The following is an 18,245-nucleotide window of genomic DNA, read 5'->3' as shown; positions in this document are numbered from 1 at the left end:
CACACACACACACACACACACACACTCTTTCTCTCACACAATGAATGGTGTGTGTGGATCTATAGTAAAGCAGCGGTGTGCGACAGACCAAGGGAATTCCAAAGGTCAAACAGAAACATGGAGCTTACTTTCAAATACAGACACACGCCAGCACACGCACATAGACTCGCACATGTAATGTACTGTTTGCCAACACAGAGACACGTAGCTTATGCTAAAGACAGGCACAGAGAGGCAAAAAAAACACATACAAATACATGGCTGAAATGCGAAAAGTCCACATATACAAGACAAACACACACATGTACACACACACAGTCACACCTCAGAGTGAGTTGCGGTGTTGTCTAAATGGCACCGTATTGAGTCGAGAGTGACTGAGTGACTCACTGTTGCAGCTGACTGCCTATTTGGCTGTCTGCATTGCCAACAGACACAGAGAGTCAATAACCTGTGTGCGCTCACAAGCACACACACATACACACACACACACAGACTGAATGTTTTCAAAGGTGTTTAAGGTGGTCGAGGGGATGACTCATACCTGTCTTCAGACACTGTTCACAGCTGGGAGTTTGACTTTGCCATGACCTTGCTATCTGACCTGCACCGTGTGCTCTCTGGAGGAGGACATCACACACTTTGCTTGACACTGCCAGTACGAAAACAAAGAAAAACACATTCTTGAATTCTTTTACAATGCTGCCTCTCTGGAGTTATTTGAGATGAACCAGTTAAATGACACTTTTCCTGAACATACCATTTCTACTTCTGATTTCCACAAGTTAAAGGTGCACTTTAACATTTTGGGAAATGTGCCTTTTTTTTCTTTTTTTTTTTGTTGCAATTTAAATAAGAAGACTGAATCCACAGTCATGTCTGTGCACCAATTATGGAGCTAGAGCCAAGAGGTGATTCACTTAGCATAAAGACTGAAACAGCTAGCAAGAGACTCCAGAAAAGCTTTGTGGTTGGCCGCTCATCACCTTAGCCTACCACCACACCCACCCACCCCAATGTAATTGATTTTCAGATATGTGAAGGAGGCAGGGCCAAACTAAAGGGCAGTGTTTGATTATTCCTTTAGGAATAGCACTCACCAGGACTTGATGAATTCACTGGGGCTGTTACATGTGGAATAGCAGTGGTGACAATACAGTAACAACAAGTGAAGCTGTTAAATATTTTCTCAGGGCCCCTTTCTTTCTGCCATGGCACCACTCAGTGCCCCCTCCTCCCATTCAGCCTCTCGTGCCCGCAGGAGCACTCAATATCAGCAGCCAGGCGGGTGAGCAGATGACAGGTCTGACTGCGAGTCATCTAGTGGTGATGTCTTTGCTTCAACAAGACCACAAGGCTTGGCTGCCTGGCGCACTTGTGTGTTTTCTGCTGAATCACTTCTGTTTACTGAAAGTGGAACTGATCTTAAACGTGTTTTCAGCCTCCTGTTTTATAAAAGCCACTGTTTTGTGTTTCTCCCTCTAAGCAGTGGTCATCGCATGCTTTACTATGCCAGAGGTCATTTAAGAAGGCTGGCAATCATGCCTCAGGCACCAAACATGCCAGCAGCATCACATTTGTCTTGTCATCTGCAGAGCCAGAGACAAACGCTACACGTCACAGCTTTCACTCTCTTCAAACACAACACGTCTGTGCAGTCTGTCGGAAAAAAGAAGAGGAAAATAAAAAAACAACAAAATGTGTCCAGGAATTGCAAGGTAAATCACCAACAGGTGTTTAATGTGGTTTTAGGTGCAGATGTTTCACAGAGGAAAAAAAACAATCACACAAAATGATGAGCCCTAGAGTCAGTAAGCTGGGTTATATTCTGTTCTCAAATGTCACGTCCAAAAACCCATTCAAGTGTGTGAGTCTGTGCAGTTGAAAAACATGATTGATATTCCACCATAACAACACCAATCTGGAGTTGTTATAGATTTTGACCGTGTCTCAAATCCTCAATCCCTGCTGAGAGCAATACCCCCACCCCACCCACTCCCCCACCTTCAGGAGTATTTTTGATTTAATGTTTTTCAGTCTGGTGCAGCAGGAGAGTGTCTCAACCAATTTTCAACCAGAGATCAAAATTCTACAATAGCAAGCGTCCAAGAATCAACTGTGAATCCCTGCAGCTCTGAGGGAGGAGTGATCTAAGAATGAACTGACTGAAAGAAAGCCACCGAAAATGACAAAATTAACAAGCAACACCGGTGCAACTTGGGTCCTATAATGTTGGACCCAAGTGCAGAAAACACACCACAGCCTTTATACAGCAGACAGTCTACTGCCAAGAGGGAAAAGTAACTTCATCTGGCCAACAGGATTTGGCAACTACAACTGTCTTAAACACAAATCACTCCTCTGACTGTTGAAGTGGCAGGACTGACTGAACTGATGGCTTCTTGGCAAAATGACCCCAAACCTCAGGATAGGCAGTAGACACAGCATACAGAGGTAAACAGGTGTTGTAAATAACAGACCAGCAAGTCAAAGCACACTATTGATCACCAGTGATCACCAGCATGAATGAAAGTTATTAGAGTTTAATGTGTGAAATATTATAGCAGAAAGCAGCATGTTAGCAAGGACTGGAACCTGTTTGTGAGGGTAACAAAATCCAACTATCAGCACGTCTAAAGTAACAAAAGTAAAGAATGGATGTATGGATTTATCATTTATTTCACTTACTTTGCTTTTCTGATTGATCAAAATTCATGTTTAGCATAGCTCTAAAGTCAGACCAATAATCTGGATTCAAAGTTCACTCCAGCCTACTTTGTAATCCATTAAATAGTTCCTGTATGTAGCCCTGTCCATACCTCATATCACTTGCTGTTTTGTGCTTTGGCTGGTGTGAAATTGTGTTTTCATAACCCTGTCAGGATGACAACCGCACATACATACACAGTGAGCAGCAGGAACGTACACACTCTAAATGAGTCATGTAGCATACGCTCCAATAACATTTGAGTTCCCATCTGCTCTCGCTCAGAGACATCTTGGGCTGTTCTCACCTGCTTTACAGTACAGATACACACACACACATACACACACACCCTTGAGTTCTACATTTATAAAACCTACATTACCAATCCATATTACCCAGTGATGTGGATGCCCCTGGAGCACACACACACAGACATACACACACAAAGGATGTAGCACTACTCTGTTAACAATGTAACTCTGCCCTTAGGGGGTTACACACCTGCCACAGCTTCCAGCAGACAATCATTCATTCTGCTTCCACAGTTCCCCACACACTCACTAACACTTATTCCTAGATACACACACACACATACGCACACACACATATATATATAATCACTCAGAATCCACAGCACATCCTGTAGCAACAAAATCTGAGCAACAATGAGCGTGCATCAGCAGCATGTAACATCCAACAATATCAAGCACAGTACTGAGTATAGATGGCTGTATAATGGAGGAGAATGAAACCATAATCTCCCAGTGTGTGTGTGTGTGTGTGTGTGAGTGTGTGTGTGTAAGCAAGAGAGAGTTAAACAAAGGGGAGAGTAGAAAGTAGGTCCAAAACTGTTGCCATGGTGATTAATGAGATACAAAAGTCTTTAACGTTATCATTATGGGTATGAGAGAAGCGGGTGATTGTGTGTGTGTGTGTGTGTGTGTGTGACAAAGAGAGGAAGCCAGAGTGAGACAGACACAAGAAAAATGAGAAACCCTCCATGAAATGAGTTTAGCCCAAGCCCCCCAGCTGCTTTTCTATCTTCAGATCAATATTGTTTTCTCGCATCTAACTGGGGCACCGTTTGACAGGGCAGGTGAAGGAGGTCAATAAAAACACACACCATGTATACAGAAGATTTCAGAGTAAATCGGAATGAAATCAACTTTCTGCCTGCCTGTCATTTCTCTTTTAAAATATGAATTAAACTGCTGCCTTTGACCAACAGCTCCAGGCAATACAGCTCCGAGAGCAGGGAGAGGTTCACCAGGGGACGGAGGTAGCAGCCAGGTTAGAGGAGCACGAACTCGTGACTGGAAAGTTGCCAGTTCAAATCCCTTGACTGGCTTTGTAAATGTGACTAGAAGAAACAAATAATTAAAATCCTCTACTATCTCAAGATTTAGAGCTACGGTGCCTTTAAGCAAGGAATCAAACATGTTTCAAACACGCTCTAGAGGACTGGAGTTGTAGTTGTCAACTCTCATATGTGTAGCTGTTAGAAACTTTTCTCAACTTTTCTCACTCACTTGCTTGAGATCTTTAATCCATCAGTGGATATTTTGAGTTATTCTTTGCCAATACATGGTGACGTATTGTAGGTGTGAGCCAGGGCACTGTGTTTGATTCAAGTGCTATCCAACTTTTAAGATCTGAGTAAGCTTCCTGTCCTTGAACACACCAACAACCTGAGTCTTCAGAACAGTCTGTGTTTGCAGCTGCATTTCTAATACTGTATATTGAAGCTGCCAAAATGTTCACTTAAAGGGATTATGTCAAGCAAGTTTCAATTTTCTGCAGCTTTTCATATCATACTGAAATGAACTGTAAGTAACGGCTCCCCAAAGGCTATAAATCTAAAATCTTAAAGCTGCAATATTTAATATTTCAATATGAGCAATGGATTAAATAAATATGTTTAATATATAAAGGGGTCACTCATAGTGATGACTCCACAGAGAATTATCACCTGATTGCAGCTCTACAGATCACTTTATTGTCAGCTCATTGTTTTGGTTTTAAAACCTGCACCTTTAATGTTTTGGTTCAGTCTCACCAGACCTCACCAGCATCCTATCCAGCCACAGCAGGCACTGTACATTACCTGCTCAGCAGAGAGGCATAGAGCACCAGCTAGAGACCAACCAGAGCAAGGAAAGAAAAGTGAATACTGGATTTATATTGGTCAAGTGACAGGCAAACTGTGGTAATAATAATTAGCAGAATTATCACCCCTGTCTTGGTTTTCCAGGCTGCAATTTTAATGTTTCGGTTTGACCTTGAGGCTCTTATCGGTTTAATTTCCAGCTGCAACAAACACCTGGTTTTAAACAGTCTGCTGAATGCATGAATTTGCAATTGTTTGCGAACATATTCTCCATATAAACTTTATAAGATGATAATACGTAACTATAAGGCAATGATCTGAAATAATGTATGCTTAATTTGTAATTAATGAGGTCAAAGCAAAACAGGTAGGATGTAAATTTAAAATACACTACAACAACTCTGTATTGTTTTTTATTAAAATGACATAAATAACCATAATTCAATAAATGTGTCAACAACTGTGCTGATAATAACGACTGACCACTTAACGGCTACTTTTCAAATTGCTGTCCATCACAGTTTCTCATGTCCCTAAAAGGCGTGTGTGAGAGAGAGAGTGTGTGTGTGTGTGTGTGTGTGCATTCCATAGTTCGATTAGGGAGTTCTTGCTTTCACAAATGGGTCAAATTAAGGCTGGCCAATCGATCCGCAGATCCAGAGGTCGAAGTGACCTAACTGAGGCAGGCATGAAAGAGCTTCTGATGCTTTCGAGTCTCACCTGACATCCTACTCAACCAGCAGATCTGAGAATAACAAGCATTCATTACACAGGCAATCACACACTCAACTGCACTCGCTCCCTCTGACACACACAGAAAACCACACACAGGTTTGTTCTAAAGTTCCTGCTTTCCCCTTTATGCATTTTCTACATATATGCATGTTAAATGTGTGTATTCGTATGTGTGTAATTTGAGTGGGTGGGTTTGGAAGTGAGTGGGTGTGCATGTGAATATTCAGCGATAACAGCATTTATTCAGTCTTTGAAGCCAGTAATTGGCAACAGACTCATTGTGAGGGTGCGGGGATGTATGCATGTGATGCCCGCATGTGTGTGTGTGCCTGCATATGTGTGTGTATTAGTGCTTAATATCTACTTTGATCCATCTAAAAGCATGTTTGAAGCCGCGATTGAGATCCAAGCAAGCAACAGATTGTCATGCTGGTAATGGCAGCGGAGAGAAGCAAAGCGATGAAGAGGGAGGGGGGGGGTGTTAGGAGAGAGGAGAGAAGAGAGGAAAGCAGAGGAAAGGAAAAGGGAATAGAGGTGTGCATGAGGAAAAATAACAGTAAGGACATGGATAGCAAGAGAAAAAAGCAAAGCAGACAATATGAGAAAAGAGTAATGGCAGAACGATACAGAGGAGGAAATGAGAAAAGTGTCAGTGGGCCCTTTAGGCTGTACAGGCCAGAGAGGTTTGGTGGCGCATCAGCAGACAGATGAATGGTGAAGTGTATATGAATGTTTCATTCTACCTCTAGATTAGGCCTACATTAGAGAATGAACTTAATGAACATGGCCCTAGGACTGGAGGTTAATAACTACATCGCCTTTATAAAGACATGATCGGGGATGAGAGGGAAAAAATAACTGGCTGGACCCAGCCAATGGAAAAAGACTCTCGGAGAATGTGCGTGTGTGTGTGTGTTAATAATCATCCCACAGCTGTATCAAGTGTAAAATTTGCTAAAAGGTACCCAGAGTTAAAGTTGAATTCAGTTTGGGACTTTCTATTCTTTAGCAGGTTGGTAAAAACTGTATGTAGATAATTCAAAGGCAAAATGCTTGTTAGTTGTTGTTGTAACATTTCAATGAATTTCTAATTTTTTGCCTCATATCTGCTCTTTAATATAAAATCATAATCTAGATAAGCTATAGGGTTGCCACCTGTCCCTAGTCAATATTCCATCATTTATTTTTTAATATATCCAGCACCAGTTGTTATTGTATATCCTTTATCACAATTTAATGCATGACATGATTGCATGGTACTCAGTTCTGATTGGGTAAATGTAATGTATAATGACAGAAGGTGTTTGATCACCACTGTATGTTGTATTTATTTAATCATGATATGTCATGTGTGCTTATCATGCATCCCTACAGTAATATGTTAAATGTAACATAATGTCCAGGTGTTTTGATTCCTAATGAGCTGCAAACTAAATAGAAACTCTGTAATAGCATCCATGCAGCTGTGGACTGCATGCTGTGTAAGCCTCCCTATAACTGGCCCCGGCAGTTTGACAAATCTCAAATTGTGGCTTTAGATAATCCCCATAATGTAATGTATGCAATCTCATAATGCATATTACACGTACAGTGTTACGCAACACACAATCAGCATAATCTTCCCCTGACTTTCTATGGATATGAAGTCATGGATATATTTTCCTCCACGAACACACGCATGCACTCTGCTCTTCCTTTGCGCAAGTCATATTGCAGATGTTCATATCCAGTGTCTGCCAGCCTCCGTTTGCTTGTTTCTGCCTCTGTGCGTGTGTGTGTGTGTGTGTGTGTGTGTGTTCGGGTATATGAGGGTGTGTATGATGTTGAGACGTACTGGCAGCACGGTGCTCAGACTTCCGTCCCTTGCTAATGTCACACAGAGAGGATAGCAGAGAGCCTGAGGGAGCTAGCAAGCTAAAGCGCGCACACACACACACACACACACACACACACACACACACACACACACTTATCATGCATAAATAAATGCATATGAACACTGAGAGAACATTTAAACTTAACATACTCTCAACAATGTACCATACTTCAGTGCAAGCTGTTCTATAGTGTTCCTTAACTCGTATGGATTTTTTTCTTGTTTTTTTTGCTACAATGACTTGATCACACACACACACACACACACACACACACACACACACACACACTTCTGTGCGGGCTGTTCATTTAAGTGTTATTTTTCTGCTGCAGGGCCCTGATGACACACACACATGCACCCTACATGGAACCTACAACTAAAAGCCTTCACAGTGTTCGAACACAAATAACCATTCCATCATACAGACCTATACATAGAGGCATTCTCTTAACACACACACACACACACTGAATGCCAGCCATCCTAGGGGCACCTCAGTCTTTTAGAATTTGTACTACGCTCACCCTGGATGCCTTTACACCTCCACCCAAAGCTTCTCTCCATTTTGATGACATGGCCATTTGCTGCAGCTGAGGCCTTTACTTCAAGCGACATGTGGTTGTAGCTACAAACCGTGAAAGAAATCAAGATTTGGGGGGACCAGCGATCATTTTACGAATGACGAAGCTGACTTGTTTATCAATCTGTAAATTAATGGTAAATGCCAGGTACAACAACCGTAGGAACAAGGAACAAGTTTTTGCAAGGAGGTGATATATGGACAAAAAGCTTCTTCTGCTACTGCAAGGAAAGTAGTGGAGTAGAGTACACAGCTCCTGTACTTTAGTGTACTTCAGTCCTGCATTCAAAGTACATTAAGTTTTTTCACCAAAATGTACTTAAAGCAGCATAAGTAAAAGTATTCTTTCTGCAGAATTGTTTCTAAACTTTGGGGTTTGGGGCTTTAAAAACATATTCAAATGAAACCATCTCAGACATTTAGAGGAGAAATGGAACTGCAAACACCTTATAGATATCTGTAAAGAGTCACAAGCCAAAAAGGCTGTGAACCAATGGTTTAATATATAGCAATGCACTGCATTTTCTAAGCTTATCATATGTTACTTCACATAGAATCCCCATTTGTAAAGTAAATAGTAACTACAGTTTTTAAATAATAAATGTAGTGGCGTAAAAAGTATTTAAGTATACAGTGTAGTATAAAATGGAAACTTGTACTTAAGAACAGTAGTTGAGTACTTTTTGGACTTTCCACCACTGTGTGAGAGGGAAGATTTGTGAGGTTGCTCACAGGGTTGCAGTTCTATAAATCTCCATCCTCATCTATCTATCTATCTATCTATCTATCTATCATTTCTTTATTTCATCCTACTGTGATTAATTCCTCTGTTTTCCCTCCGTCTCCCGTCTCCTTTGATACTCTTTCCTCCACCTCTCTCTATTTTCTGCAAATCTTATTTTATCTTATTTTCTCCTTCCAGCTCCACTGCCTCATCACTGCTCTCCTCTGGCTAAGAAATAAGTGCACTTTACAAGTCCTTTGGCTCCACGCTCAGCCATATTCATAAAGAGATGGCACTCCCCCGTTCTCTTTCTCCTCCATTTCTTTAATTTCAAAAGTAAATACCCCTGTGGTGATGAGAAATTACTGCTTCTCTGACTGAATGCCAAAAAGAGGTGTGTCAAACCGTGTGACTGAGTGTCTGTGTGTGTGTGTGTGGGCCTGTGAGCGATGCCAAGAAGCATTACAGTTTGATAACAGAGCAGATGGATAACACGACTGCTTTTGATTTGTTTGTGTTCAGGAAATGGGAGCGACAGAGCTGTGGTAAAACTAATGAAGTTAAATGGAAGCGAGTCTTTCATTAGCTCAATGCTTTCCCGTATGATAAACCCTCACACTGCCCTTTTTTTTTTTTTATCATTTCACAGGAGCGGCACAGAGAGGCAGTAAAAACGCTTCATGTCCAGTGTGTATTTTCAAAGGAGGACATTATTTTCAGCGAGCAAAAGAAAAGATAAAAACGGCTTTATTTTCAGATTCACGCTGACACCCGTGCCCTTTTGAAATCGGTCACGCTGAGGTCTGAGGGCACAAAACTTCCACATACACAAAGACTAACCATGGAAACTTAAACAGTGCAAGGGAGTATAAAGAGAAATTGCACTTGTGTTATGTTTGCACAGCAGTGGTGTATGAGTGTTTGAAAAAGAGAGAAAAAAGCTGGATGTGCATTGGGTGTGTTTGAAAGAGAAAAATACAGAGAGAGAGAAAGAGAGGCAATAGCATGACAACAGTGGATTATGGGTATTTAAGAGCCCCTGTCGTCCACTACTGCTGCTTTTTATTTTCTATTGTTTTTCAATCCATCGTTCTTAGGATCCTCATCCCTTCTTTAATCCAATTAGAAAATCGCCACACACAACAAACCATCCTCCATGCACACACACATGTATATACACACACAGCATACAACCCACCTGGTTCAGCAAAGCTGACACTTGCAAGATTTCACAATCACACATGCATGCACTCGTGAACACACTGTCACGCACACATATAGCATGCCGAACAACCCTGCAGTCACGCATGCAACGTGTCTGGACAGCTTGTGTGTGTGTGTGTGTGTGTGTGTGTGTGTGTGTGTGTGTGTGTGTGTGTGGACTCAGATCAGATTATATAAACCAGGTTTAGGTTTATGCTGCTGGGACAGATTAAACACAAATGAAAAAACGAAGAGGAGACTGGGCAAGAGAAGGATGGAAACAACAGGAGAAAAGAACAGAGCAAAATGAATAAGTAAATTAGGAAATATAAGATAAAACGTTATAGGGAAGGACAAGGTAAGATCTCTAATGACTGATTCTGAGCCAGGCAGGAAGAGACAGTAATAAGGACATATGGGAATGATGGTGGAAATTGGACAGAGAGAAGACAGGGGAGAGGTGAGGCATAGAGATAAAGGTAGTAAACAACCCAGGAGTGGAGTGACAGACAGAGGATGGAGGAGGGCGCAGGGAGTAATGGGGCGAGCATGGGAAGAGAGGTGAAGGAGAGGGGAGAGGCAGAGAGACGGGGGGCGGGGGGGGGTTTGAGGATGTGAAAGGATAAAACAAGGGAGAGACTGACAGAGGAGGACAGATGGGAGTGAACCTGACGAGTATCAGAAAAAAGGGAGGGGAGAAAGAGACGGAAGGAGAGAAACACAGAAGATGTAACTATCATAATAAATCATATCAACACTGTAAATCTTATTATTTCTGCATAGAACTTCTGTGACAGTGCTACATTGTTAATTAACATCAAAAACATTAAAATGATGTCATTCTTTCACCAGGAAAACCAAGATTTCTCTCTATGAAATATGAAATTTGATTTTAAAGCTGTACAAATCAACATGTCTATATCAACAAAGTGTGAAATGATTATGTGCAATCTGAATGAAGTTGCTCGTATCGTCACCAACTCTGCAGTTTCCCTCAGATCTACAGAGCTCACTGTTTTGGTTTTAAGGCCCGAAGCTTTAATATTCTGGTCCAGTCTCACTCTGTTTAGTTATAATGTCATGGCTGTCTCATGCACTCGATGTTCCACCTGTTGAACATTGCTCTGAATTCTACTTTAGTGAAAGAGGCATGTATATCTGTGCTTTGATAGTTTTCATTTACAGATTTTGCTCTTACTGTAGAAGACATTTTGCCACACAACTAGACTGTACACTGACCTTTTCACATGAAAACTCACTGGAAGGGAGCAGCTGAAACGTTTATTTAACATGGGAGGATAGAGAGGGAGCGAGACAGACATGGAGACAGGAGAGATGGAGAAAATTAAAGAGTGAAAGCAGTACAAACAGGGTGGAGAGGGAGAGAGAAAGAAAAATGACAGGGCAGAGAAGGGAGGTAAAAATGTAGAGAGAGAGAGAGAGAGAGAGAGAGAGAGAGCGAGAACACCAATCTCTGCTTGAGAAACGAGTGCTTCATCTGTTCGACAACCAGCGGCCACTCCAAGGAGGCTGACCCCTTATGCTTATTTCTTCAGGTTTCTCCTTAAAAAAAACACATGTAAACACAAGACTTTCTGCAGATGTCCACTTCACATGATCTCTATCCAAGCCTGTTTATTCAAAAAAGCTTCAAAGGTCAATTTATTTTTCATCTGTGCCTATTTTACAGTTGATTGGATACGTCTGTGATTGTCCATTTCATATCTCGCTTGCCATTCATGGATTCAAAAGAGCAGATTGTGTTGAATCTGGTCTCAGAGGCCAACTGAGAAAAGGACAGAAGCTGGGTTGTCATTTTTTTTCCTCCTCCTCTGTCTCTTCCTCTTTCCTTCACAAATCCTAACCACCTTAGTCACTTTTCTCCACTTAGCGCAGTCTCATGCTGCCAAGCATCAAGCCATCCCTGAAATGTGTTTTAAGGCAACAGCAACATCTTCGACAACAATAACATCATCTCTGGGACAGTCTGCTCTGTGAATCATGATGCACGCACACACACACGCACAGACAGAGACACAGACAGCTACAGACACGGAGACAGACACATTCACAGACGCACTTACTATCACTGACACACACTGTCACCGGTTCAAGTGTGTGTCATATGCTGAGGTTACTCATAAAACAAATGGCTCTCCTTCACCTTGGTGTTTTCTATTCTTAGCAGCAGCAGGGCGAACCTCTCTGCATATCAATGTTTGGCTCATCTTTAAACATCATCTGGTGGGACGGCAGCGATGACAGCGCCATCAAGTGTGTCTGTGTCTGTTAGATTTGAAATGTTCTGCGTTAAAGTTTCTGTGAGACATAGTGTTTGTTTTCTGATTTTTCAGGATGCATTAGATGTTGATTGTAACTACATGTTGACCCGAGGACTCAGAGGACACAGAACTGTCATGTGGGATCATAGTTAATCTTAAAGGATCAATGAGGTAATCTGGTCAAGGGGCCCTAGCAACTGGTCCTCCGTGACTGATTCTCCCACAATGCTTTGTGAGGCATTGAGAAGAAAGGATGTAGTGGTGGGTCAGGAAGTTAAATCTTTACCTGCTATGGATAAATGTGAGGGAGGAGATTATTATTTTAATGTCGGGGATCCCTCGCTACCATTCATTAGCTTCCAGACACGCTCACAGCGACAAACAAGAAATGGCAGAACTGATGTTGCATGATTTGTTTGCTTTCCAGTAGGTAAGGGAATTATTTTATGGCTGAGTGTTGTAGCTCTGTTTGTGGTGCACTCACTTTCTCCTCCACTTACATTTGCTGCTTAGTTGGTCACTTCTGCTTAGGAAAGTCTTCTTAAACCTATACAGGCCTTAGCTGCATCTCATCTTGATCCACTGAGGCAACTGTTGGAGAGCCTGGTAGCTCTGCCTAGACTGTGATAGGTTGTTCTATGTTTGATTGATTAGTGGACATTGGTGCTTCTGCAAACAACATTATCTACATCTGCCACTTACTGGCTGGCATATAAAGCTAATTCAGGAATGCAAGGTACAGATATTTAAGTGGATTTCTCCTTTAACATTCCTCTCTCAGAAACCACACTTTGCCTGCCCCCTCATACATAAATACAAATACAATCTGGAGCTTTATGATCTTCACAATCCAAGCAGGTGTTATTGACAAGCTGTCTTTATGGCTGAGATTTATAGAGAAAATAACTTCACCCTCAGTTAAATATGTTTATTTTCAAGAGGATTACAGTATGAGTTTACGCACTGGCATATGTAGCTCAAACAATGACTTTACCACTTCTAAGTGATCTAACATTAACTATTGTTGAGAGGAGAGTTACACTGCAAGATCCCACTGTCCTGTCTTTAATCAAGCTCCCTGGTTCGTTCAATGTCAGGATTAAGAAAAATGCTGCATGCTGAATTCAGTGCTACAGGCTATTAACGACTCATTTCATCATTAGCCACTTTCCCTCTGAAGAACTAAGTGAGGTACACAAGCGTGAGGGCCAAATCAGTCTGCCGTGCAAGTGAGATCACTGGTGCTACATCGGAAACTGCTGCCCAGCTTGGAAATCACACCATTTGGCAATAAACGTGTCAAATGAATCCCTGAAGCGATGCTTTGGGAGTGATTGGAAACTGAGTGGAATGAATGATGTGAGGGGACAGGCCAACCTGTTTGGCCCCATGAGGGACATCAGGGTGATATTAGGTTGGCACTACTCATCTTTATTGGTTTTTTAAACTCAGAGGGTGTTTCATCCAGAATAGATTTGAAGCCTATATTGTTCCAGCCATCTGTGTAAGTGATTATTGATTTTTTTTAGCTGAGTATTTAGTTTCCTTTGATACTTGATAGTGGTGCATTACTTTGATCTTATGTTCTTCTAGACCTTAGTTACATTATGTTAAACACATTTTAAACTTTTCTTTAATTTCCCAAAGGTTTCCTGCTAAAGCAGGTGTCATGCTATGTTTTCTAATTTTATGGCTGAATTTAACAAATGCCTGCACTGGGACTGAACGTTTTGGTTTGATAGACTGTGGTTTCGTAGTGCTCCACCCTTTGGCCTTCATTCACCAGTCCAGCAAGTGTTGAGGTGCCAATATGTGATGTGGCGTTTGGGCAGAGTAGACAGCATGTTGGGCACTTTCCATCAATGTAAGACACTGCATAAATAGAACAGGGTAGGCCAATGACTTTGTGCCACTGCTAGAGAGGAGATGAACACTATGATATATCACTGTCCTCACATTCTATTGTTATAGTGACTTAATTAATCAACCTGTAGGCAGGAGGCTGTGCTTTAAGCCTCCAGGGGAGACTCACAGTCAGGCTGCAGTAAGATTAAAATGCCTCCTGAAATTATCCTGATTAAATGGTAGTCTCAACTGATGAAGGAGATGGAGTGTGTGCTTTTTTTAAATCTGAAATCAAGCCACTTTCCCAACACAAGATAAACTAAACTAAAAGAGTAGCTGGTGAGTGGTGAGTAGCTGGTTACTGGTTTATTCACTGGTTTATTCATTTACTTTGACAGCAATTTGATCTTCAGAGAAAGATGTACAACTCTCAAATAAACAAAAACTCAATATTTCTTTGTGGTAGCTCAACGGGACTTTTAAGAAGAGCGAGCTGAAAAAGCCAAAACAACATTTTAAGGTTGCAAAGTTTAGTTTTTTCCCTCCCTTTTTGGTTCATTAATCTATTTTTACAAAAATTATTTAATTCAGAATGTATTAAACATGTTGGGGCTCCATACAAGGAGAGGCATATATCTGCAAAATTTTTAAATGATTACTGTCAAAATCAATAGGGTCCCCATCATCAGGAGCTGTTTTAGCCCAGGAGGCCTTTGAGTGGCCATAAAAAATAATCAGATAGTATTTTATAGATTTGAATTTTATGTCTCATCAAGGGACACACCCACAACAGTGTGCTGTGTAAACAGAATCAATTGTTCAATTATAGTCAAATGACATTTCTATCCTCTGGTCACTTTTGAAGAAGCCCCTGCTTCTGTTCTGCCTCTTTATTTCTTCTTTTTCTATTTTCCTGTCATTGTCAACACAAGGCATCTATCTCCAGGGCTAACAACCCCCCACTGACACAACTCGCAGCAGGTAACAAATTCACACAACATACACACACACACAGAGGAGAAGAGGATTATGACCACAGGGACTTTCCTGTCCCTCCCAGCCGTCGGACGGACACGCCATGCTGACAGTAGCGGGATCCCTGGGTTCAGTAACCGGTAACAACACAAGTGACCAGAGACTGGTGCCAGTGATACACATAACCAGATTAACATGGACAAGAATAGAGGCCAACATGTGGGTAACCGTCTTATCTAGTGAGGAAATGACTGTGTTGTTTAGGTCATTAATGGATTAGTTGAGGATACAGTCACAGGAACAGAAAGGAAGACACGGACGGAAAGAGAGAAAGTCTGGGATATTTTTGGCACCGGCACAAATACACAGAGACTTAGGCAGGTACAGTGGCAGCATGTAAAATGTGCATAGACAGCGCACACTCATAGCCAGAGGCAGACTATAAATGTGACACACTGACCAAATCAGTGTCAATATTGACATTTCTAGGATTAGGCCGCTCGCAAAATAATGAATAAATGCATGTGTTTTTACTTCCAGACACCTGGTTTCTCTGGACTTGCAGTCATTTACAGTCACATATCATCCAGAATGAATAACTGAACAGATGGATGTGCTGTGAGGAAGTCCAAAACATACTGTTGATGTTTCCAAGTGAGTTAAGAGCACAAATATAAAGAGCGGGCTGTCATCTTTTTTTAAAATTAGAGCTCTAATGCTACTGGAAATTCACTCAGAATCCTCAACAAAGTTTAACCGTGTCTCAAAAAGTTGTTTCTGTGTCAGCTTAACTCAAGTAAGTGCCATTTTATTTTCTTCTGATCATTAAATCATTTAATCTTCCTGCCAGAAAACACTGAAATAGATCTGTGACCCTGTGTGCATGTGTGAATTGTCTGCCGTGTTGCCTCATGTATCACCACCCTGCAGACGTGGCCCACATTGGCTCGTGTTGTCAGTAAATGCCCACTGGACAATAACAGCTCAACAGCATCAAAGCTGCTTAAACACAAAGACTTATTGTTGCTGATGTAAGCTGAAAAATGGTTTGAGATATGCAAATTCATGTTTAGCCTACATTTCCTTAGACAGCTTGGATCCTTGAATTATTGAGAGGGCGACATGTCTTTAATTAATTATTTATCCTGGTTGAAAAAGTCCCCGTAACCATCATCATGCTGCCATTAGCTCTGCTATCGTCCTCCTCATCATCCTCATCACAGCATCATTATCATCATCATCCTCATCACCGTCCTTATTATCATCACTATCTCAGCCAGTATCAAAAAACTTTCACCATAACCATCATTGTCGTCGTCTTCATAACAAGAAACACTGTCATCATCCTCACGGTCGCTGCAAAATCATCATCATCAAACCCATCACCGTGTGCCACCATCATCATAGTTATCAGCAAAATTCCCACCTCAGCCACTTTTACTATCATCATCTTCATCATAGCATCATCATCACCAGGTTTTTTTTTTTACTAGCACCATTTCCATCTTCATCATCATTGCTGCCCCAACTGCAGTTATCATGATGATCATAACTACCACAACCACCAGCATAGCATCACCACCACTGTAACCCCCCCCCCCTTCAGTAGGCACAACAGTTATTCAATACAAAAGAACAGTCAGGCCCTTAGCAGTGCCACTTCATGCACTGCCAGCTCTGTCAGGGCACAGGGTACTGTCCTGAATGACCTGCAAGTCGTGTTCAATGTTTTCTAAGCCAATTTCCAACTCTGTGTTTATTTCTGATGGAATTTTCTGATTTCCCAAAGCCCCCTCCCCCCTGGATGGTTCTTGGTCTCCCGCTGTGCCACCTCATTTTAAAAAAAAATATATGTACCTGTATATATCCTGGAAACGCTCCTGCTCTAGACCTCTCAACCATCCCTAACCCTAACCTCGTCCTCCCTCACCGGCCACCGGCTCCACAGTCTGCGCCGTCCACACCCCCCCTCGTTCGACAGGGTTATACCCCTGCAGCTTTGGGGAAATGTCACTTACCGTTTTTTCACCGAGGCTCTATCTCCAACAGAGAGAGCCTCGCTCTGTTCAACCGGCGCCGATTAAAAAAAACAGTTTTACGCACGTACACTATTTCTCAGTGGAGAAGACTGTGCGCTGGAAAAATGCTTAATTGGACTGAAGGCGTCTCCCGAACAAGGGGAAGGGCTGTCGCACACACCTGAGAGAAACGCCCGCCCCAAGTCATATGTGTCTGTCCGGTGTCCGACAGATTCCTCGGCTGTCGCTCCATCAGCTGAACGATCAGTTTCCGTTTCTCTCGCGCTCACCCTCCTCTGCCTGATCTCGCCCTGACGAGCTTTTGTGCTCCTTCTTTACGCACGCATGCACCGATCTGTGCGAATTACACCACCCGCTGCAATTAACGGAACTGTCAAAGTGCCTGCACCTCGCGCTTCACATTTCTGCACACTTCTTACACACACCGACTGTCTTGTGTCACTCACACACACACACACACACAGACTAGCTCAGATATGACAACCAAAGCAACTAATACAATTAGGATAAATGCACAGAAATTCATTCAAACAACAGTGATACACACGTTGTTTGTGTCTTCTCACCGGTTCGGTTCTCTTGGAAGAAGCCCGGGTCGGGATCCGGTCATTCATTCATTCACTCATCCCTCTCTGTTCATCCTTCCCTCCGTTTCGTCCTTCATTCAGCAACTGAATAAACGTCTCTCTTCCTCCGAAGCGGCGGCGACGGCGGCGGCGACAGAGCACGCGCACTTCACCCGCTCGCGCGCTCTTGTGCGCTCTCTCGCTCTCTCTCTCTCTCTCTCTCTCTGGCAGTGAGCTTCTCCCTCCTCTCTCTCTCTCTCTGTTGCTTGTTTTTTTGCGCAAGGAAAAAAAAAAAAGGGGGGGGGGGGGGGAGAAAAAGGAGATGGAGGCAGAGGAAGGATGAGCTGATGTGAGCTGGAGTGGAGGGATAAGCACAGGACTAGACAGTGGTTATTACTGGGTGTGTATCTGTGCCTGTGTGTGTGTGTGTGTGTGTGTGTTGGGGAGGACACAGGATGAAATGTGAACCAAAGGAGCGTGCACTCCCAGCAGCATCACCCCTGCACAGATCACTGGAAGAGGAGAGAAGAGAAATGGATAGAAAATTGCTGAGCTGAAAAGCAGCAGAGGTGAAATAGAAGAAAGATGATGATGAAAAATGAATGG

General features: G+C 42.3%; 1 protein-coding gene across 3 annotated transcripts in view; it reads right to left on the bottom strand.

Annotated features, from left to right (window-relative positions):
- LOC108888772 (sodium/calcium exchanger 3) overlaps positions 1-17,904 on the bottom strand; it is an 88,851-nt gene extending 70,947 nt beyond the window's left edge. For 2 of the 3 annotated variants that reach the window (XM_018684930.2, XM_018684931.2), the window contains exon 1: positions 17,640-17,904. In XM_018684930.2, coding sequence (XP_018540446.1) covers positions 17,640-17,683 — 44 coding nt within the window. In that variant the 5' untranslated portion in view covers positions 17,684-17,904. Of the gene's footprint in view, positions 1-544; positions 653-17,639 lie in introns of all 3 variants that reach the window. The other variant, XM_018684932.2, reaches the window with a different exon arrangement.
- Positions 17,905-18,245: the final 341 nt, after the last annotated feature.

The sequence above is a fragment of the Lates calcarifer genome, linkage group LG14 (genome assembly GCF_001640805.2).
Source record: "Lates calcarifer isolate ASB-BC8 linkage group LG14, TLL_Latcal_v3, whole genome shotgun sequence".
NCBI classification, from domain to species: Eukaryota; Metazoa; Chordata; class Actinopteri; family Centropomidae; genus Lates; species Lates calcarifer.
The sequence above is the reverse complement of the archived record's forward strand: the minus strand, read 5'-3'. Positions and strand labels throughout refer to the sequence as shown.